The sequence below is a fragment of the Aquarana catesbeiana genome, linkage group LG01 (assembly GCF_042186555.1).
Source record: "Aquarana catesbeiana isolate 2022-GZ linkage group LG01, ASM4218655v1, whole genome shotgun sequence".
NCBI lineage: Eukaryota > Metazoa > Chordata > Amphibia > Anura > Ranidae > Aquarana > Aquarana catesbeiana.
In genome coordinates this window covers 348353522-348377917 of record NC_133324.1, presented here as the reverse complement: position 1 = coordinate 348377917, position 24396 = coordinate 348353522, and the positions used below count along the sequence as shown (strand labels likewise).

The 24396-nt window shown below is 42.8% G+C and overlaps 1 protein-coding gene across 1 annotated transcript in view; it reads left to right on the top strand.

Moving 5' to 3' along the window:
* LG01H14orf119 (linkage group 01 C14orf119 homolog) overlaps positions 1–24048 on the top strand; it is a 29406-nt gene extending 5358 nt beyond the window's left edge. Inside the window, exon 2 of the mRNA XM_073632324.1 lies at positions 22123–24048. Within this exon, the coding sequence (XP_073488425.1) occupies positions 22126–22473 (348 nt within the window). The 5' untranslated portion in view covers positions 22123–22125 and the 3' untranslated portion in view covers positions 22474–24048. The remainder of the gene's footprint in view (positions 1–22122) is intronic.
* Positions 24049–24396: the final 348 nt, after the last annotated feature.

Here is a 24396-nt window from a genome sequence, read left to right as displayed (position 1 = left end):
TTTGATCGGAAATTGTGCGACTTCTGTGTTGGAGCAGTGTAAACTCGGCCTTAAAGTAAAAAGGCACTTTCGGGTAAAAATTTTAAAATAGAAGAGATCCTATTGGTCTTTGCTGTCATAAACTTTCCTCTCTACCCAGTGTTTATGGCCACTGAGCTACCTATGTGCAGCTCAGCATACCCTATTGGCACTTCTTTGTGCCGTGACATCATCGCAGCCTGGCCAATCAAGCAGCAAAAGATTCCAAACCCAAAAGACAGACCAAGAGAAGTTGGAAGCGTACTTGACAGACTGGATCGCTGACACCGCAGTGCTGGAGGGGATCAGTTGCCAGGTTAGTCTGTCATAATATGTTAATATGCTGTGCATGTTAGCGATTTATGGCTAAAAGCTCCTGGAGCCCATTTTTTATATATTTATTTACTTTGTTTGTTGAATAATTATGCTTTAAAATGTCACAAAACACACATAAAAACTATCAATGAATGGTGTATTACATGCTGTTCATACTCACTCAGTCACTATGAGATTCGTTTTCAGTATTCTGCAAAAAATCTGATGGATCCTGTTGCTCTCTATCTCCACCTTCTGTTCATGTTCCCAGTTCAGCTAGGGATTTTGCAGAGCAGTGTTGGCAGCTCTGCACATGCTCAGTTTTCAGTTAATTTCTACCCTAAGCATTACTTCCCTATCACACCTGAGCAGCACATGTGACTATAGATGCACAAATGTGAGTGTATACACAGTGGTAAACGACAGCTCCCTCCCTCCCTTATCCATGTCCACTAACCAGCTAAATACAATGGGGTTTGGGATATTACATCTTGATTGATGGAGGCTTCACCCCCTCTTATTTTAAAGAACATATGGCAAAGAGCTGTGAGAATGCCATCATCCCAGTCTAGACAGAAAAAGGAATACCCTTCAATGGAGTAGGGACTAATATGGGCATACCAAAGAACTCCGGAAACAAAATTATAAAACAATATAAACTTTAATGATGTCTCATTCCATCATTGTTGATTAAGGTTTGGGTAACCACCTTTCTGAGCTGCTACAATACACATGTATACAAGCCTTATTCTTTCGAACATTTTTACAGTTTTATTCTGATATGTAAAATGTTAATTTATCCTTTTGTCTGGTGTGCCCATAATGGTCTCTACACCATTGGAGGGTATTCCTTTTTCCCTCTTATTCTAAGGCACAGCTGGAGGGGCGTGACACAGCCTGTGACTGGCAGAAATCCACCCACATCATGTTATTGCCAAGATTTGATTCAAAATACTTATTTGTATGACAATTTAAAACCATTTATTAATATATTAATCATTTATTTTTACTCTATATTCCAAAGAATTTTTTTTTTTTTTTTTAACACGTGACCAGCAGCAAAGGGCTAGAAGCTCCTCCTGCTTATGTTTCCCTGCAGAAAGACTGGGAAGAGCTGGGTCATGTGACAGCTGTATATCGGTTAGGAAAAACTTGATGTTTGTTTTTTTTTTTTTTGTTTTTTTTTTTTTTTATTAAAATAATTACAGTGCCATCCTCCATATACAGAAAAAGGGACAATGTAAATTAAACTGTGTGTGTTTAGGATCACTTTAAAGCTGACTTCCAGGAAACTTTTTAAACTTCTCACTTGCAGTAAACAAAAGAAAAAAAGGGGGGAAAAGAGGTTTGAAAAAACCCCCGGGACTTTTAAGGTGCTGGTATATTGGTAATGGATAAGGTGAATAGACATGTATGATTTATCCATAAAAAAGATATTATTACAATTGATATAATTTACACAACATATTTTTTTTTTTAAATGTATCCATATCCACATCTCAAAAAGGGCAAGCAGTCAGAGAAATACCACTCAACGGAATACCACTCTACATGTTTCGCTCATTGGGAGCTTCTTCAGGATTTTTGGTATATATTAAGGAGTACTAAAGATAATAAGAGAACATGGATGAGATATCATAAAGAAGTTATTACACAACATAAAAATTAGTTTACATGTATACTATATCATACATGAGTTTATAACAAAAACGATCAAGAAAAATCAATCAAACATCACATCACTTGATCAAGTTTCATAATCTTACCAGGCTGCCAAAGGTTGAATGTGAATTGTATTGGATAAAAATATTGCCGATTGAATAACATCAGAAATACACAGGCATCACGTAGGTCTCTCAAATAAAAGCATCCGTCCAAGAATGGCCACAGAAGAGCATAGAATAAGGTATATCCTTGATAGAAAGGACAAAATAATATATGTGAGAAACAGCATAGATAATTAAAACACAGAGGGGGACATAAAGTCTGACACCCTGTTTGTATAGAGATTACCTTCAATAGAATCAAGGGTCTTTTTGCTAAAGGTGAAAAATCCTCATTGCAAAAATATAAATGATGAATCAGGGGGCCAAACAGAATCCATAATCAGCAATCAGGTGACCATAGATGGCAAAGTTGAAATCCGAAGATGTGTATATATATATAAAGATATGACTGAAGGACAAAACACAACAAAAGTCCCCAGTCAGATAAATCAATGTAAGTAACCCATCAGGGAGTCGTATAGAGCCATAAATGAGACACTTACCAATAAAGTAAATTCAAACAGGCTTGTAGGTGGGAAGGAGATCATCTCTCCCTAGGACAGACAGCCTACGACAGAGGGGATGGTGGAATCATGCCGCATTCTTATAGTGCTTCCATCTCGGCGGCGTCTGAAGTCACCGCCGGGATGCGGCCGTACAATAAGGAAGCCCTGATGGGCGTGTGGACAAACAGAGGCGGAGGCAATCGCACTGCATCACAATCTACAATGCGCATGCGCTGAAGATTAAATCAAGCCGGGCATGTCATTGAGACGGCGGAAGCTGAAATCGCGATCTTGGAAAAGGGAAAAAGAAAAAACACACAAAAGCCAAACAAGAAAAGACCGATTTTCTGATATAGGGCCACCGGTACCGGCCTGTACAAGGAAAAAGGGAAATAAATGAATGATGTTATTAATGATAAAGATGGTAAAGAAAGTAACTTATCATAATCTCCTCCTCTGTCAGGAGGGATATGTTCTAAGGCAAAAAAGTGCATTTTACTACTGTCAAAGTTGTGATGTAACCCAATATGCCGACTAATCAGAGTTTCCATTATTTTTTTGTGTATCAAAGAAACATGGTCCCTTATTCGACAAAAAGAAAGGTTGTTTTGCCAATATAGAACATTTTGGCATTTGCACTGCATAATGTATACAATGCCTATAGACTGGCATCTTACCGAAAAGTTGGGTTTAAATAGACGGCCATTAGGGAGCAAAATGCTACATGCTGCATAAATAAACCTGCAAAAAATGCATTTGTGACAGGGTTTACTGCCTTTATTTGGTTCGCCAGAAATTTTGGTTTGAGTATAATAGTGGCTATGTACCAGAGTGTCCCTAAGGGATCTAGATCGCCTGAATGTGATCTCGGGGTAGGGTTTCAAATGTATGGAGACTTTTGGGTCCCCCATCAACAAGTACCAGCATTTGCTCATGATATCTCGCACCTGTCGATGCTGACCCGAAAATTTAGTAATGAGTCGAACACCCGAATTAGCCTTTTTGGGTTTAGGATCATGTATAAGAGGCTCTGTTTTGGTTGTTGGCCTTCAAATAGGCCTTCTTTAAACATTTGTTGCTGTAGCCTCGCTTTTGCAAATGAGACTGTAGCAACCTGGCTTCCCTCTCAAAGTCCAGGTCTGAACTGCAGTTTCGCCTGACTCTCAAATATTGCCCATAGGGCACATTGGCTATAAGGGGCGCAGGGTGGGAGATGGTCGCGTGGAGCAGGGAATTGCCTGCAGAGTGTTTTCGATATAGAGTTGTGCCTATGCTCCCATCTTTGTTGACCAAGATTTGAACAGCCAAAAAAGTCAACTTCTGTTGACTGAGTTCATATGTAAATTTAAGGTTAGATTGATTTTTAGGCTGTCAAGTCTGTTTATTTATCAAAATGGATTTTTCACTTTTTGCTTTGTGTTTTATTATTTCTCCCTTTCCCTTTCTTTCAAATATATTTGTTTTTGAGTATTGTAAACAAATAAAAATTTCTTTGTATATTTATATGTTTATATGCCCTTCCCGCTGTACTGGACTTTATTTTCTTACAGGCTCTCTCTCAATTTGGCTCAGTTGTTTTATTCCAAATGGATTTAAATAACTAATTCTTGTTAAACGACACTACTAATCAGGGGACCCTCATTTATCTGCTTCCCCGTCCTTTTATTATTGGCTCACACGGATGCCAGGGGAACCTGGAGAAAGGGGCGAATAATCAATCGCCTTGTCTCCGGTTGCCCTTTAGGTGTCAGTCCCTGATATGGCCAATTTGTGGACAACATGAATACTTCTATAACATTATGCGATGCACCATCTTTATAATTATTAACATCATTCATTTATTTCCCTTTCCTTGTACAGGCCGGTACCGGTGGCCCTATATCGGAAATCTGTCTTTTCTTTGTTTTGGCTTTTGTGTGTTTTTTCTTTTTCCATTTTCTAAGATGGCGATTTCAGCTTCCGCCGTCTCAATGACGTGCCCGGCTTGATTTAATCTTTGGTGCATGCGCATTGTAGATTGTGACGCAGTGAGCTTCTTTCTGCGATTCTCCGCCTCTGTTTGTCCACACGCCCATTAGGGCTTCCTTATTGTACGTTCGCATCCCGGCGGTGACCGCAGATGCCACCGGGAATAAAGCACTATAAGAATTAGGCATGATGCCGCCATCCCCTCTGTCGTAGGCTGTCTGTCCTAGGGAGAGATTATCTCCCTCCCACCTACAAGCCTGTTTGAATTTACTTTATTGGTAAGTGTCTCATTTATGGCTCTATATGACTCCCTGATGGGTTACTTACATTGATTTATCTGACTGGGGACTTTTGTTGTGTTTTGTTCTTCAGCCATATCTTTTATATATACACATCTTCGGATTTCAGCTTTGCCATTTATGGTCACCTGATTGCTGATTATGGATTCAGTTTGGCACACTGATTTAACGTTTTTATTTTTGCAAAGAGGATTTTTCACCTTTAGCAAAAAGCCCCTTGATTCTATTGAAGGTAATCTCTGCACAAACAGTGTGTCAGACTTTGTCCCCCTCTGTTTTATTTATCCTGTTTCTTACATATATTCTTTTGTCCATTCTTGGACAGATGCTTTTATTTGAGAGACCTACGTGATGTCTGTGTATTTCTGATATTATTCATTGGCAATATTTTTATCCAATACAATTCACATTTAACCTTTGGCAGCCTGGTAAGATTATGAAACTAGATCAAGTGATGTGACATTTGATTTTTCTTGATCGTTTTTGTTATAAACTCATGTATGATATAGTATCCATGTAAACTCATTTTTATGTTGTGTAATAACTTCTTTATGATATCTCATCCATGTTCTCTTATCTTTAGTACTCCTTAATATATACCAAAACTCCCTATTAAGCTCCCAATGAGCGAAACATGTAGCATGGTATTCCGTTGAGTGGTATTTCTCTGACTGCTTGCCCTTTTTTGAGATGTAGATATTGATACTTCTTTTTTTTTTTTTTTTTTTTTTTTTTTTTTAAATGTTGTGTAAATTATATCAATTGTAATAAAATCTTTTTCATGGATAAATCATACATGTCTATTCACCTTATCCATTACCAATATATCAGCAACTTTAAAAGTCCCAGGGGTTTTTTCAACCCCGTTTTTTACTTTTGTTTACAATTTTTATGGGATGTGGTGCTTTCTTTGACTGTTTCTGCCCTCATTTCTGTCTTCTCACTTGCAGTGGGGCTGTGCACACACAAGGGTTAATTGCTCATTTAGGTCTAGAGGGAAACAGAAAAGAACAATAATTTACCTGATCCTTCACTCCTCTGCAGTTCTAGACCAGTCCCGCAGCGTCTTCTCCTCCATGTTTCAGGGGTCTGAGGTCCTGATTTATTCAGGACCAATGTAGGGACCATAGCCCCCCACTGGACATGATGAAGCCAGGGGACAGTCAACTGTTGGAGTGTGTGTGTGTGGGGTGGGGAGGAGGCATTTTCAAGGGCACTGAGAAAAGGTAAAAGGTAAATAAAGGCACTTCTCTCCTCTAGACAAAGCAAGTAGTTAACCCTTGCATTGCCAGCACCCAGAGCTAGGCTTTAATGCTTTTATATCTTTGCTGCACTGCACCAGACTGAGCATAAACACTCATACAAATGCTAAAACAAGATGGGTGAATAGCAAGTCATCACAGTCCTTAGTACTGCCTTTTTAACAACGTCGTGTTACTAAACCCAGGACCCTGCATTCACTATATTTGGTCTCACACAGAACATGAAAATGCAATTATTTCAGTAAATATAAACTGCTAAATACCTTTTCTCATCAACAGTATATAGCAGTCTTGTGACTTATATCAGTGTCTGGTTAAAGTTTGCAGGAGAAATTTTCATTCTCCCCTGACTGCCCTCTGAGGCTGCAGGAACCCTGACCCTCTGTCTGGACAGTGCTCATTGGCCCTGTGCTGATCACATGCATCCTCCCAAAAAAAAAAAAAAAAAGCTGTCTAGCAATACACACCAAATTAAGCATGTGCAGAGTACCTCCAAGGCTCTGTTCTATTAGGAGATGGATTGGAGACTGTGGAAGAAGGGGAGGATCAGAGAAGACAGGATAAAACGCCCTTTTTACACAATGCGCAGGAATAACCCCTTAGGTTCCACAGTGAGTATAACAAGCATGCTTTACTGCATATACAGACTGATTTTACTGTTGGTTTGGTAACACTTTAACCCAGGCCACCCTTGGGGCACCAATGCTTCCTGCAATTTGCCACATCTGATAAGCACTTCCACACAGTAGTAGCACTGTCCTTCAAGCAGGCAGCATCTCCAGTACTTACCAAGGTTCTGGGCCCAGTCCTGGTTAATCTGAAAACTAGGGGGGGCATATTGGTGATTTCCTATCTTGAAGTCTTGATCATCGAGGCAGCTTCAGTTTAGGACTTGCAGACCAGCCTGCAGCTCACCCTACACTCCCTGAGGATTTTCTCGCTGTCTGGTAAACCTCTAAGGGTCTTTCTTGGTCACAATTCAAAAGCAAGTATCTGGGAAAGATCCTGAAAACTAGATTGCCAAGAGTCTTCTTGCACAAAGGAAAAAAAATACTCAAAGTACAGGTCCAGAATCTCTGCAGATGCATTGAAATTCTGGGTCTCATGTGTCATCTTTTGAAGCAGTTCTCTTTGCCCCGTCTGATACCAGGATCTTACAATAGGGGGACAGGGCTGGACAAACACCAGGCCACCAAGACTGTCCAGTATTCGAGGCCATGCTTTTTCAGCCTGCTAGAGTGCGATACAGCGCTCACTTTCTTGACTGTGGTCATTACCCTTACAAGGCTTACATTTGCCATGGAACCGGCTCCCTCATCTGGTAAAAAAATTTGTTACAAATAAATATCTGAAGAGTGTGGAGTACATTTGTATTCAGCCCCCTTTACTCTAAAACCCCTAACTAAAATCTAGTGGAACCAATTGCCTTCAGAAGTCACCTAATTAGTAAATAAATTCCGCCTGTATGTAATTTTATTCTTGGTATAAATACAGCTGTTCTGTGAAGCCCTCAGAGGTTTGTTAGAAAACATTAGTGAACAAACAGAATCATGAAGGCCAAGGCACACACCAGACATGTCAGGGATAACGTTGTGGGGAAGTTTAAAAGAGGGTTAGGTTATAAATAAATTTAAAAAAAATTGTGTGTGTGTATATATGTGTGATATATATATATATATATATATATAAAATTTAGAGGTCGACCGATATGGGTTTTTCTCATGCCGATATTTAGAAATCTCGGTGGCCGATATGTGATGCCGATTTTTTTGGGCCGATATATTAGGCCGATTTTTTTTTTTTTTTTTTTTTTTTTTTTTTTTTTTTTCCTTCATCTCATAAAATTTAACAGTTAGACCCCTTTCACACTGGGGCGTTTTTCAGGCGCTTTTGGGCTAAAAATAGCGCCTGTAAAGTGCCTGTAAAACGGCTCCCCTGCAGTCTCAGTGTGAAAGCTTGAGTGCTTTCACACTGAGGCGATGCGCTGGCAAGATGTTAAAAAAAAGTCCTGCAAGCAGCATCTTTGGAGCGGTGTATACCACCACTCCTGCCCATTGAAATGAATGCGCACCGCTGCCAAAGCGCCTGCAAAGCGTTTCGGCAGCGGTGCTTCAGGGGCGCATTTAACCCCTTCCTCGGCTGCTAGCTGGGTTATAAGCTGCCCGCTAGCAGCCGAATAGCGCCGCTAAAATGACTGTAAAGCGTTTTTACCGTCAACGCATGCCCCCTGCAGTGTGAAAGCAACCTAAAGTGATACAGAAATTTTTTTACATTTAAACATTTATTAAACAAAACAAACCTCCAATCAGTTCACTTGTATGTAGAATTTAGATTAAAAAAAATATTAAAAAAAACTATATCTTAAAAATAAATACACAAAAACAGGTAATCAAAACTTTTGGACGAAAAAAAATGGGCTAACTTTACTGCTTAGTTTTTTAAAAAATTTATTAGTGTATTTTTTTTTTTTTTAATTGCGTTTGAAAGACCGCTGCGCAAATACCGTGTGACATAAAATATTGCAACAACCGCTATTTTATTCCCTAGGGTCTCTGCTAAAAAAATATATATAATGTTTGGGGGTTCTAAGTGAATTTCTAGCAGAAAATACAGGATTTTTACTTGTAAGCAACAAATGTCAGAAAAGATTTAGTCTTTAAATGGTTAAACTGAGAACTCCTACACACAGAGTTCAGCTCATTCAGAAGTGTAAACATTGTATCAATTCAGGTTCTTTTTATCAGATTTGGCAGGCTGCCCAGAGAGGGGAGAGAAGTGCTTCACAGAAGACTACAGGCAACTTGTATTGACTTCAGAAGTCATTTACAAGTTGTGCTGAGTTATATCTGCCTTTTTTATCAGCACAATCTGCCGATGCCGATTAAGAAAAAAACGGCCGATATATCGGTCGACCTCTAATAAATATATATATATATATATATATATATATATAATCTCTATCCCAAGCTTTGAACATCTCACGAAGCACTGTTCAATCCATCATCCGAAAATGCAAAGCGTATGGCACAGCTGCAGACCTACCAAGACATGGCCGTACACCTAAACTGACAGGTCGGGAAAGGAGAGCATTAATCAGAGAAGCAACCAAGAGGCCCCCACAGCCCAGGTGGGAGAATCTGTCCACAGGACAACTATTAGTCATGCACTCCACAAATCTGGCCTTTATAGAAGAGGGGCAAGGAGCCCCATTTGCAGTTTGCGAGAAGATATGTGGGGGACACAGCAAACATGTGGAAGAAGGTGTTCTGGTCAGATGAGACCAAAACTGAACTTTTTGGCCTAAAAGCAAAACGCTATGTGTGGCAGAAAACTAACACTACACATCACCCTGAACACATCGTGAAAAATGGTGGTGGTGGCAGCATCATGTTGTGGGGATGCTCCCTTTTTTTTATTTTTTTTTTATTTATTTATTTTTTTCAGCAGGGACAGGGAAGCTGGTCAGAGTGGATATAAAGATGGAGGGAGCCAAATACAGGAACATCTTAGAGGAAAACTTGTTAGAGTTTGCAGAAGACTTGAGACTGGTGCGGAGGTTCACCTTTCAGCAGGACAACGACCCCAAACATACAGCCAGAGCTATGATGGAATGGTTTAGATTAAAGCATATTCATGTGTTAGAATGGCCCAGTCAAAGTCCAGACCTAAATCCAATTGAGAATCTGTGGCAAGACTTGAAAATTGCTGTTCAGACGCTCTCCATCCAATCTGACAGAGCTTGAGCTATTTTGCAAAGAAGAATGGGCAAAAATTTCACTCTCTAGATGTGCAAAGCTGGTAGAGACATCCCCAAACAGACTTGCAGCTGTAAATGCAGCGAAAGGTGGTTCTACAAAGTATTGACCCAGGGGGGCCGAATACAAATACACGCCACACTTTTCATATATTTATTTGTAAGAAATGTTGAAAACCATTTATCATTTTCCTTCCACTATTATGTGTCACTTTGTGTTGGTCCATCACATAAAATCCCAATAAATTACATATACGTTTTTGGTTGTAACATGACAATGTGTAAAATTTCAAGGGGTATGAATACTTTAAGGCACGGTAAACCATCAGGCAGTGCAAGAAGTAGGCCACAGATTGAGAAGTAGAATAAATCTTTTAATGGGTGGGGGGGGGGGGGGGGGGGGAGTCAGGTCCCAGCTGTGTCACCAATTCTTTTATCCTTACCCTTAGTGGGAGAACTGACTTAGGACTTTGAGTCAACAAACTCGCCAATCCTGGGGAATGGTCACTCCTTTAACCAGTGTTCCCTCAGATCTGACAACTGTGGGCGACACAGAATGTGGATCTGATGAAATACTGACCAAATCTTTAGCTAAACTGGTTTATAGCCAGAGCAAAATACCGACTGGCAGACTTGGTTGATGCTCTGGTAGCTCTTTGCAATTTTCCCAAATCAGTTTCCACTGATTATTCTCCAGCTACTCCTGTGGTGGATAAAATCAGAATGCATTACCTCTGTTTGGAGAGCTCTGGACTAAGTAGCCTGGTACTTTACCTAGTTTGTCTGGAAGCAGACGCTTCATGCCTACTACCAGCTCTACTGGACATTCTTTCCCAAGATCTTGTTGGTTAGCCAGTAGGTTTAATGGCATAACTATTGAAGCCCAGGTACGAAGTAAAGTCTCTCTGAAGATACTCATCACTACCATGCTGTGGGCCTACAAGCTGAATGTTAGTCTCTCAACCATAGGCCCCTTTCACATGGGCTTTCCAACCAGGTCCGCCTCTCAGTTTTTCCGGAGGACCTGATCAGACGCTCCATTCACTCTTATAGAGCGGCGGATGCCAGTGGTGACATGTTTGCTGACACCAGCTGCTATCTGATCTGATCCTGTCTGTGAAATCAAAAGGAATGGTGACCCTATTTTCCATCCTTCTGGCAGAACGGATGGGATCAAATGATAACGGACAGGCGGTCTGTTTTCATCCGATCTCCCCATAGAGTAGAGTGTGGCTCTGAGAGATCTGTCTCTGTTCAGTGAGCAAAGATGGACCTGTCATCCGCCTGTTCAGCGGGGATCGGCGGAGCGATCCCCCACTGAGCAAGCTGAGTCCGGCGGGCGGACCGCCAGCGTGAAAAAGGACCCTTAGGATCTTTTCTGACGCTTGGGTTCTGAGATATTGTACAGCTGGATGTGAGTAGACACCTGGCGCCGAGTACCCTTATGGCCCCTACACATGATCCGAATATCGTACGAAAACTGTCGTCCGAGGAAGAATCGCACGATTTTCGGATCGTGTGTACACTACTTTCGACAGCCGTTAACGACTGTTCATCCGATATTATTCAATTGGACACGCATGAAAATTTTCCTCGTACGATATCAGATCGTACGATTTTCATTTAGTCAGTATAGTTGTAGTTGTCGTCCGAAAATACAATACAAATACATTACAACACATGACATCACTTCTGATTTTTTTTTTTTTTTTTTTTTTTTTTTCCTGTCGTACGAGAATTTTCGTGACTGTATTTATTCAATTCAATTTCTACTTGCGACTATTAAGCGAAAAAGGTTGTACGATCTGTCGTACGATATTCAGATCGTGTGTACGGGTCATTAAGGTACATGTATCACCCACGGTGATCTTGTTTCAGTGGTTTTCAATGGTCATTGCCTTGCACTCTTTGGATTGTACTTTTGTTAATGGAGTCACACACATCTTCCTCATTCAGGCCCCCCCCCCCCCCAACTCCATGTACCCATAACACAGTCCTGCCTACTCTACAGAAGGTGGCTTTTCTAGTTGACACCACTTTGGTCTTTGGAGAGTCTTCAAGCTGAAAGTCTTGCAAGTCACCTTCATAAGGAGGCATTTTGCTTAAGAATTACTGTAGGCACCTAGTTCTGTCCTCACTTAGGTGAGTAAAACCAGTAGTGATTTAATGTTTTTTTTTTTTTTTTTTTCCCTATCTTCAGGAGTGATACATTGGCACAGCCTTTTTTTTTTTTCCCCTCCTCACTGTGTGACAGATATGCTGGGTGTATTTGTTTTTGATTTACTCTTTATTTCTGTGTATATCTAATATCATATGTTGTGATATTATCAAATTTACAGTGCATTCGGAAGGTATTCACAGTGCTTCACTTTTTCCACATTTTGTTATAGCCTTATTCCAAAATGGAATAAATTCATTTATTGTCCTCAAAATTCTATAACCAACACCCCATAATGACAACATGAAAGAAGTTTGTTTGAAATCTTTGCAAACGTATTAAAAATAAAAAGTGAAAACAAATCACATATACATATGTATTAAGTCTTTACCATGACACTCAAAATTGAGCTCAGGTGCATCCTGTTTCCACTGATCATCCTTGAGATGTTTCTACAACTTGATTGGAGTCCACCTGTGGTAAATTAAGTTGCTTGGAAAGGCACACACCTGTCTACAGAAGGTCCCACAATTAACAGTGCGTGCCAGAGCACAAGCTAAGCAGTGAAGTCCAAGGAATTGTCTGTAGACCTCCGAGACCAGGATTGTATCTAGGCACAGATCTGGGGAAGGGTACAAAAAATTTCTGCAGCATTGAAGGTCCCAATGAGCACAGTGGTCTCCATCATCCATCAATGAAGTTTAGAGCCACCAGGACTCTTTTTCTAGAGCGGGCCCCCCTTCCAAACTGAGCGATTTTAGGGAGAAGGGCCTTAGTCAGGGAGGTGATCAAGAACCCAATGGTCACTCTGACAGAGCTCGAGCGTTTCTCTGTGAAGAGAACCTTCCAGAAGAACAACCGTTTCTGTAGCACTCCACCAATAAAGCCTGTATGGTAGAGTGGCCAGACGGAAGCCACTCCTCGGTAAAAGGCACAACAGTCTACCTGGAGTTTGCAGAAAGGCACCTGAAGGACTCTCGGACCATGAGAAACAAAATTCTTTAGTCTGATGAAACAAAGATTGAACTCTTTAGCCTGAATGGCAAGCGTCATGTCTGAAGGAAACCAGGCACTGTTCATCACCTGGCCAGTCCCTTCAGTGAAGCATAGTGGTGGCAGCATCCTGCTGTGGGGATGTTTTTCAGCAGCAGGAACTGGGAGACTAGTCAGGATTAAGGAGAAAAATGAATGCAGCAATGCAGAGACATCCTTGATAAAAACCTGCTCTAGAGCGCTCTGGACCTCAGTCTGGGATAAAGGGTTATCTTCCAACAGGACATCGACCCTAAGCACCACAGCCAAGATAACAAAGGAGTGGCTAAGGGACAACTCTGAATGTCCTTGAGTGGCCCAGCCTTGAACCCCATTGAACATCTCTGGAGAGATCTGAAAATGGCTGTGCACAATGCTCCCCATCCAAGCTGATGGAGCTTGAGAGGTCGTGTAAAGAAGAATGGGAGAAACTGCCCAAAAATAGGTGTACCAAGCTTGTAGCATCATACTCAAAAAGACTTGAGGCTGTAATTGGTGCCAAAGGTGCGTCAACAAACTATTGAGCAAAGGCTGTGAATACTTGTGTACATGTCATTTTATTTTTTTTTTGTTTTTATAAATTTGCAAAGATTTCAAACAAACTTCTTTCATGTTGTCATTATGGAGTATTGTTTGTAGAATTTTGAGGAAAATAATGAATTTAATAAATTTTGGAATAAGGCTGTAACCTAACAAAATGTGGAAAAAGTGGAGCGCTGTGTATGTTTGCAATAATAAGCATTATGTTCTTCAACAGCTGCATTGCTCTTAGGAGTGAATAATCAAGTGGATCCTGAAGAAACCCCGTCTCTTGGGCAAAACCCGTCAATCCATAAATATATCTATATACAGATTCTTTTGTTTTTACGTTAACTGTTTTTATGGAGGGGGAAACAATAGTTTTTAGTGTGTGTGTGTGTATGTATGTGTATATATATAAATTTATTTTTTTTGTGGGGAGGGGGTTTAGTTTAAAGCGGAGTTCCACACAAAAATGGAACTTCCTCTTTTCGGAACCCTCCCCCCTCCGGTGTCACATTTGTCACCTTTCAGGGGGGAGGGGGGTGCAGATACCTGTCTAAGACAGGTATTTGCACCCACTTCCGGCATAGACTCCCATGGGAATCTATGCCTCTTCCTGTCCCTCCGCGCTGTCTCCTGGGAAACGCACAGCTCCCAGGAGATAGCGGGGACCAGTTACGATGCGCAGCGCGACTCGCGCATGCGCAGTAGGGAACCGGGAAGTGAAGCCACAGCGCTTCACTTCCTGATTCCCTCACCTAGGATGGCGGCGGCAGCTGCCAAGAACCGAGCGGGTTCTCGGCGTCGCCTGCCGACATCGCTGGACCCTGGGACAGGTAAGTGGCCATGTATTAAAAGTCAGCAGCTGCAGTATTTGTAGCTGCTGGCTTTTAATATATTTTTTTTTTTTTTTTTTTGGTTGATGTAGGTGGACCCCCGCTTTAATTTTGGGCACATCAAATATCCCCAGTTCCCCTTTCTTTAGAGCATATGGGGAAATGTTCTTTTCTTTATAAAGCATGTTGTTTCTTAGTTATCCTACCATTACTACTGTTTTCTTACTGGTTGCTACTCCTGAACCTGGTATACATTGCAAGGATTTTAACAAATGCTGTTGCAGTTTCCTTTTTTTTTTTTTTTTTTTTTGATGTCCCAAACAAGAAATGGCTGTTTCACCATGTCTTTTCCAGACTGATTCCTAAGTGGGATAGTCAGTGTCCATTATAACCATCTAGTGCACTTTCAGGCCTCATGCACGCTGTTTCTCCTAACAGGAGAAAATCAGCGTTAAAAACTCACCTAAGCAAGAGTGGGGTTCTCCTTTAACCCCCCTGGCGGTATTCCCGAGTCTGGCTCGGGGTGGATTTTACATACCAAAAGCGGTATCCCCGAGCCAGACTCGGGCTTGCATCGCAGGATCCAGGAAGAGGTTACTTACCTTGTCCCCTGGTTCCTGCGATGTCTCTCCGCTGTGATCGGCGAGCCGCTGTGTCTCGCTCGATTCACAGTGCCGAGCTCCGTTCCCTGCGAGCGTTGCGACGCACGGGGACGGAGTTCGGCGGCAAATTCAAAAGTGAAACACACAGTATAGATACAGCATACTGTAATCTTACAGATTACAGTACTGTATCAAATAACTACACATCCCCTTTGTCCCTAGTGGTCTGCCCAGTGTCCTGCATGCAGTTTTATATATATAAAACTGTTCTTTCTGCCTGGAAACTGGAGATTGTCCATAGCAACCAAAACTGTCTCTTTACATCAAAAGTGGTTTTAGACCAGCTAGAAAAAAGCGATAACAAATTATAATCACTTGCAGAATTGAGCGATAGTGATTTGTGGGGAGATCCGTCATCAAACACTAAAAGTAATAAAAGCTAAAATTCTGGAACTGAGCAAATTTCAGTGTTTTTGATTTGATTACATTTATTATATAATTTTTATTATTATTATATTATGTGTTTTAATTATTTATAGTTATTTATTATATTATAATTTTTTATTTCGTTTTTCAAACTTTATCATACCCGGGATGTCTACTAGACTCTTGTTTGGACAGATTTAAGAGAACTATTCCTAAGAATTACAGGCCTACAATATAAAACGCCAAATTTCTGTGCAAAATAATGGTACCGCTTTCAGCACCTAAAATCTGAAATAATCATACCGCCAGGGAGGTTAAGCTGCTCATGCAGGTAGATGGCCAAGATGGCAATGTGCCTTTTGCTTTCCCTAGTGTCCAAGCTCTTAGATGCAGTTTCTTAGTAAACTACTGGAGAAAAAAGATTTGAGTACAATTTTGTTTTAATATTTTATTTCATATTTGTGCTATCGGTGTTCCGTTTGGGAGATTTTTCACCACTTTCTGTCCTAGAGACTCAATAGGAAGTGAAAAATATGATCTCTAAAGTGAGGGAAAACTTCTCTAAAGCTGGCCATACACTGTTAGTTTTTTTTTTTTTTCTCCTTTCGTCTTCCAGGACAGCCTCTGAGACATAGGGCTCCTCCTTCCGGGACAGGAAACGCGTACACCCACAATTGTTTAACCACTTCAATACAGGGCATTTATACACCCTTCCTGCCCAGACCAATTTTTAGCTTTCAGCGCTCTCACACTTTGAATACCAATTACTCAGTTATGCAACACTGTACCCAAACACAATTTTTATCATTTTTTTTTTTTTTTTTCATACAAATATCGCTTTCTTTTGACTATGGCCCGGTATTGAAGTGGTTAAAGGTGGTCCTCCAGGCCTCCCTATTCAGTTTTTGTTTCCTGCCGGACGGGAAGGAGCACGTTAGGAATCTAGGAAGCACCATGTCTCAGGGCTGTCCTGAAGCAAGCACCTGGCGTTTGACTCTCCTCTGCCTGTAAGCACCCCTCTGTCCTGCTGGGGAAGAGTAGGGTTGCTGTCCCCACCGCTGCCGTTTGCTCGGGGAGAGTAGGACTCCTGTGAACTGCGCACCCCGCCACCCATGCCACGCTATGCAGGTTACCTGATTGTAGCCTCTTTGATCAGGGTGGCCGGCGGGTGAGATGCACATGCTGGCCACTGCTTCTGGTTGTTCTAGGTAGAAGCGTGTGGCGTCGGAGGCGGGGCTTCTGCGTTCCAATGAGGAAGCGACTAGTACTTCCGGCGGAACTGCGTCATCAGGGTGTGCCACAAGACAAGGTTCCGGTCTCTTGGGTGCGGCGGTGGACGGACAGGCATCCGGGGGCCAGTGAAAAGGCTCAGCAGGGGCTAAGCACACAGCAAGAACCATGGAGGGCATGGCAGCACAGGTGGTAGACTCTGGTTCTTCAGGCACTGGCACCTCCAAGGTAAGCGTGGTAAGGGGAGGCTATGGCTTACCCTGGGGGGGTTAGGGTCCTTTGACCAAAAGATCCCTCCCTGTGTGGGTAACCACAGGTGATGGGCTGGGCACTTCTAGGCTGACCCCAAGCACAGTGGTGGTGAGGGGCAGGAACATGCACTTAAGGTGTCCTTCCTCTTTGTTTGGCTTTCAGGTTAAAACCCAGGACAGGACCCAGATGCAGCCTCCTAGAAAAATGTATCGTATGTGGGTCAGTTAGGTTCCAGTTGTGAAAAGCTGCTTTGCCCTGAATATGTCAGTAGTCTGGTCAAGGATGATTCTGTGACAGCATGTCATAAGATCCTGGCATCTGTTAAAGACGAGATTGCATCCACGTTTCAATATTTCAAGGGGATGATGAATAGGATGCAGTGTCCCTTGTCATCCCTATCCAGGGCAGTGAGTATGCCTTCCCTTTCTGAACCTAGTCAGGAAGATGAGGGGAATAGGGAGAGGGAACTTAAGTCGCTCGTCTCCTCTCAAGCAGGCTCGGCGTCTGACTCTGAGGGAGAGGAAGATTCCTCCAGGGGGTCCACGTACAAGCTGTCTTTGGACAACGTGGGGGACTTGCTCAAGGTGATCTATGACACCTTGGAAATCCGTGAGAAGCAGGTTCAACTTTCTAAGCACGACCTTATGTACCAGGGGTCTAGTGCGCAGAAGGCCAGGGTATTCCCCGTGCATAAATCTTTGATGGAGTCCATCTTGCTGGAGTGGGAGCAGCCGGAAAAAAGACCATACTTCTGGGGAAGCCTTAAGCGTAGGTTACCTTTTTGAGAAGGATGCTTCCTACCCTTGGACTAAGATTCCCAAATTGGATGCACCATTAGCCAAGGTCTCTAGAAAGACTGATTTGGCTTTTAGAGACCCCATGGACAAAAGAGGGGACGTGTTAAAGAGGGCTTGGGATACCTCATCTATTGCTTTAAAGCCAGCCCTAGCAGCTACTTGCATGGCCAGAAATCTGGAGTGTTGGCTAACGCAGTTGCAGTCCCACATTTCGGCAGGCACGTGCAGGCAGCAGTTTCTTAAATCTTTCCAGTTGCTATTTAAAGCTGTTGGCTTTTTGGCGGATGCTTCGGCAGAATCAGTAAAGTTGTCGGCTAGGTCGGTAGCACTAGTGAATGCCGCTAGAAGGGTTGTGTGGCTGAAAGCCTGGACCGGTGACGTTACCTTTTTCAGGTGATCACCTGTTTGGACTCGGCCTCCAGGAGGCTCTGGACCATACTCGGGATAAGAAAAAAGCATTTCCTGAAAAGAAGAAAAGTATGGAGGGTAAACCGTTTTTTTGAGGCCACGGGCAGCAGGCCCAGCAGGAGAGAGGTGGCTGCCCCAAAAAGCATTGGACAGGGCACAAGGGTCTTGGAAGAGGAGGAATCTTATTTAATCCTCCTCAAGCCACCACAAAGCCCCAGTGACTCCTGTGTCACGGTGGGAGGGAGACTGGGGAACTCTCACAATGGACTGCTACAACTTCAAGCCTGTTCATATTAGACATCATAGAGAACAGCTAAAAGTTGGAGTTCAGTTCTATTCCTCCTCCCAGTTTTCAGATCACCCAGTTACCCAGGGATCGGGAGAAGGCAGAAGCTCTGAGTCTTTTGTTAGGGGAATTGGTGGATCAGAAGGTCCTTATGCAGGTGCCTCAGAAGGAACGCTGTCAGGGACTATATTCCCACGTGTTCGTGCTAAATAAGCCATCGGGAAAATTCAGGTTGATCCTATATCTCCGCCCCCTAAACAGGTTTGTGAAATACAAACGCTTCAGAATTTATTTTATTTTCACAGTGACAAATCTCCTGTTTCCAGGTTGCCACATGGCAAGGATTGATCTCAGGGATGCCTACCTGCATATCCCGATACATTGAGACTTTAAAAAAATTTCTCTGGCTGGCAGTCAGAGTGAATTCGGAGGTTCTTCACTTTCAGTTCCGAGCACTACCTTTTGGACTGTCTTTCTCTCCAAAGTTCTTTATGAAGGTCCTGGCAGAGGCCTTAGCCCCGTTAAGAATCAGGGCAATTACAGTGATCCCCTACTTGGACGATCTGCTATTTGTCGCCCATTCCTTCCAGCTGGCAAAGGACTTGCGGGAAGCACAGGATTTCCTGCAGTCCCTCGGTTGGCTGATCAACTGGGACAAGTCTCAACTGACCCCTACACAGGAAATCCAGTATTTGGGGTACAGAATCTCTTCAGTAGAGATGAAGATCTTTCTCCCTATGGAAAAGATTGAGAAAATTGGACAAGCAGTGGCACAGCTTCAGACCATTCAAGAAGCCCAGATCAGAGAGGTCATGAGGGTGTTAGGTCTGATGACATTCTGTTTCCCAGTGGTCCCTTGGGCAAGACATCATCCGCCTCTGCTGCAAGGTCTCATGCTAAATTGCTTGGATGGCAGTAAGCAGAGCTTAGATCAGCCTATGCCCCTGTCATCCAAGGTCAAGAGGGCGCTGTGGTGGTGGTGGGCCCATCACAATTTAGACAGAGGTCTTTTATGGGCCGACAGATGCCAGTGCTTTTGGCTGGGGTGCCCACCTGGAGGGAGCCGCTCAGGGAACTTGGTCTCCAGTGGAGGCTAGACGATCCTCAAATCGGAGAGAGCTCTTAGCGATTCAGAGGGCTATAGATACCTTCCAGTCTCAGGTAAAGGGACAGCACCTACAGGTGTGGACAGACAATGCGGCGGCTGTCGCTTATGTAAACAAGCAGGGGGGGACCAGGAGTCCAGCTCTGCAGTTTATAGCCAACAAGATTTTTTGTTGGGCCAAGTTAAACTTGACTTCGTTGACGGCCATTCATCTGAAAGGGTCTCAGAATTCGCTGGCATATTTTCTCAGCCGCCAACGAATAAGACGGGACTAATGGTCCCTCAACATGGACGTGTTCAAGGAGATTGTGCAATGTTGGGGACGGCCAGAGGTGGAACTCTGTGCCTCAGAGGGCAACAAGAAGGTCACACGATTCTTCTCCCTCCATCCGCGGGATCAAGCCAGAGGGATACATGCATTTGCCAATGCGTGGCAGTTCAGCCTTTGCTATGCCTTTCCCCAGTGAGACTAATAGCTGCAGTTCTCCAGAAGTTTTTGACCGAAACGATGGACCTCATTCTAATAGCTCAGTTTTGGCCAAAGAGACCCTGCTTTGCCAACCTAAGGAGGCTTGCTATATATCCTCCGTTACCTCTTCCAGTCAGGTAGGATCTGGTCTCCCAGGGTCCTATCCTGCATCCTCAGGTGGAGAACCTCAGACTAACAGCCTGGTATCTGAGGAACAGTTGAGGGCTCAGGGGTTTTCAGAGAGAGTTATTAAGACTCTTTTATAAACTGCCGCAAGCCAGTAAGCAGGGCAATTTTTTACCAAGTCAATTCCTGGTTGGAAGAACAGGGGCTGGAACAACCTGGGATTCCGGCAGTCCTGGACTTTTTTCAGGCAGGAGCAGAGCTAGGCCTTTCCATTAGCACATTAAAAGTGCAGGCCGCCGCTCTGAGTGTTTTTCTTCAAATCTCACTACAGCAGGATCGATTTAATAATTTCTTCAAGGCCTTCTCTAGATCCAGGCCGGTAAGAGTATTGCCGCGTACACACGATCGGACTTTCCACCAACAAAACCGTGGATTTTTTTCCAAAGGATGTTGGCTCAAACTTGTCTTGCATACACACGGTCACACAAATGTTGGCCCAAAATTCCTAACATGAGAACGTGGTGATGTACAAGACGTACGACGAGCCGAGAAAAAGGAAGTTCAATAGCCAGTGCGGCTCCTTCTGCTTAATTCCGAGCATGCGTGAACTTTTGTGCGACGGACTTGTGTACACACGATCGGACTTTCTGACAACAAAGTGAAGTTGGCTGAAAATTTGAGAACCTGCTCTCAAACATTTGTGGGCGGAAATTCCCACAGCAAATGTTCGATGGAGCATACACACGGTTGGACTTTCCAACAACGAGCTCACATCGAACATTACCCCGTCGGAAAGTCCAAAGGTGTGTATGTGGCATTAGAGTCTGCCCCAGATGGGATCTGACCTTGGTTCTCAGGGTGCTTACAGGTAGTCCCTTCAAACCCCTGGAGAAATCTGGAGGTCACTGTGAGCTTCAGGATGTCAGATTCTCTATTTGTTAACTTTGCGGGGGCTTGCAAAGGATGTAAGGCGTTTTAAGTCTTCCATTGCAAGATGGATTAGAATGGCGATTATGGAGGCATATGCATTAGAAGGGAAGCAAGCACCCCTAGTTAAGGCACATTCGACCAGGGCAGTCACTGGGTCATGGGCAGAGAGGGCCAGCGCCTCTCTGAAAGATAAATGCAAAGCAGCAACGTGGTCCAACTTCTCCACGTTTGCAAGGCATTACCATCTGGATTTATTGTCCGATAAGGAGCAGATATTCGGATGAAAGGTCCTCCAGGCAGTGGTCCCGCCCTGACAAAGTAAGTTTCTTGCTTATCTCAGGCTGTCCTGGAAGACGAAAGGAGAAAACCGGAGTTAGACTTGCCAGTAGCTCTTTTTCTAAGAGTCTTCCAGGACAGCCTGGTTCCCACCCGGTGTTTTTTCCCTTGACTGGTGTTGGAAGTAATTACTGACAGTGTGTTATGTCTTGTAGAGCCTTCCGGTAGTTCTTGTGTAAACTGAAGAGGGAGTCCTGGAGGGACCACCTTTTAAACATTTGTGGGTGTATGTGTTTCCTGTCCCAGAGGGAGGAGCCCTATGTCTTCCTATGTCTTGGAAGATTCCTAGAAAAAGTTACCGGTAAGTCTAACTCAGTTTTTTTTTTTTCTTTCAGCCAGTAGGCTGAATGGAAAAAAAAAAAAATTAACAAATTCCTCCGTCCACACAAACAAGGTGCATGGATCAATCCCCTCCACTGGGACATTGTATTCTGACAGTGGCACTTGCTGCTTTCAGAATACATTTATTAGTGGCTGCAGCCGCTGATGGAGGAACATTTTTCAACATGTCCCTTCAACAGCAGTTGATCAAACGATTGATACCACACACCGATCAAAATATTTCCAGTCACTGCTGAACCAGACAAATTTCGGTCAGTGCATGTCCAGCTTTAGACCGCATTAAACAATTCAACTGTACTTAAAATACTACTTTTCACTACCTAAAATATATTCTTTCATCTTGAAAAGATGCCTGATTGTGTCACCTTGTCTTCTAGGAAATGACAGAAGAGGCTGTCCCTATCTCCTATGTCCCTGCACAGGAGATGCGATGCATTTTACACTGGTTTGCACAATGGACAGAAACACAGCGCGATCACTTTCTACAGGACTTGCTGTGCAAGGCTGTGCCTGGCAAATTGTGTCTTCTCCTTGATGGACTGGGCTCCCTGAACCTCTCTGCTCCACCTCCCAACTTGTTTCAGTGCCAGATAAGACTTTGGGATCAGTGGTTCCAGAGCTGGGATGAGGATGAAAGGAATGAATTTATACGCCGTTTGCAGCAGCTAGACCCAGATTTTGTTGCACTGTTCTATAAGGAGATGACTGGAGCAGCAAGCAAGGACTGATCCCCACTGTGGAGATAAACAAGCAGGAATGGGTGTCAAAAAGTCAAAGTGGTATTAAACCTAAAGGCAAAAATGTAATATATTGCAGCTTACCAATTCTTAGATGTGGTGGCTGCATTCGTTTTTTTATATCTTTAGGCTTTTATGTCCCCTGGTGATCATACCAGTAACACACTTCAAGTCTTTGGGTGTCTGCATTCTAAATTCAAATTAAAGCTGAACTCCAGATAACATCCTTTTAAATTAGTTACCGTAATAGTTTTTAAATTTCCTTTTGGAATAAAGGTTCTACATAAATGCTGATTATTTTAAGCACCCTGGTCAGTGTTTTAAAGGATAAGTTCACCTTCGGGAACATGTTCCATCTGTTTTTAGGGTGTAGCATGTAACCTGTTCCCGGTTCTGTAGCGTCTCCCCGATCCACTGCATCTAGGGACAGCAAGTGGGGGATCTTCTCCCCCTGCTCACTGTCACTATTTTAAAAAAGAATTCTGTGAATGGGAAGCTTATAAGTACCGACAGCCTTTGCGGTTGTCTGCTTGTAGTGCTGTTGAGTGCTCTAGGTAGTTCATTGTCTCTTCTTGTCAGTTTGTATCTGCCTGCCCTTATGAGGTATGAGCAGACAGATGAACTGACAATATGTAGATATTTGCCAGCACACCAAGGATCAATTTCATCCAAACCGTTTTTAACAAAGAAAGATCACATCACAAAACAGTGTAGTGCAATGTTTTGGAGCTACGCAGTGCCCCTTCGTCAGGTGTGTGATACATCATATGCCTGACAAGGGGGGGTCCTGCGTTGAAACTTTACACTACACCGTTTTGCGATGTGCTCTTTCTTAAATAAAATATGTTTGGATGAAATTGATGATCCTTGGTGTGGTGGCTACTAGCTACATATTGTACAGGTTCCAGTATCCAGCTGGCGGTCGCTACAGCAACCAGTACCTTAAGAGCTCATTCCAGGAATGGGTACAATGGGAATATGGATGGTAGATACACTGACAAGTCTGCAGGAGTTCTGCATGACACCTGCGATCTGCTGATCGCAGGTGCAATGCTTTCCAGGCTCCTAGTAAAAAAATTAAATAAATGCACATCTTTTTACCTGCAAAAAGATGTGTATTTAATTTTTTTTTTTTTTTTAGGTGAATTTATCCTTTAAATGATTTGTCTCTAATGCCTCCAACTGCTATTTTTTAGCTGGACTGCTGGGCCTGTTATAGTAAGTTGAAAAATAGCAGACTTACTAACTGGATCATCAGGGGAAAATAAATGAAAAATTATATTAGTACAATTTTGTTGTTGGATTTAATACCGTTTTAATCTTACTTTCCAGCAATTGAAGCTTTTCTTAGTCACTGAAAAAGAACGGTGCCATTCTGGTCCAAAGTAAAAGTGCAATACCTTCTTTACTGCTTTGCAGTGCCATCTCTTCACCTTTTACCTTACTTTGTGTAGCAGATTAAAATATACTGTGCTGTTTGTGTCATTGTATCCTAACTATTTGTTTTTCACTTTTCTCTACCATTTCTAAAGCTTGAAAAACTAGAATAAAAAAAAATACATAAAATGTACATAAATGCAAACACTTTGTTTAAGATTTGGATAGAATGTGGGGATGTTAAAACCTCTCTTGGGTTCTTTAGTTGCTTGGATCTGTCCCTGGCTCAGGCGGTTTGTCACGTTCGTACAGATATGGCTTTAGACACACAGGGGGTTATTTATGAAAAGCAAATCCACTTTGCACTGCAAGTGCACTTGGAAGTGCAGTCACTCTAAATCTATAAGGTTAGATCTGAAATGAGTGGAAACTTCTGATTTTATCATCCAATCATGTGCAAGCTAAAATGCTGTTATTTATTTTCCTTGCGTGTCCCCCTCGGATCTACAGCGACTGCACTTCCAAGTGCACTTTCAG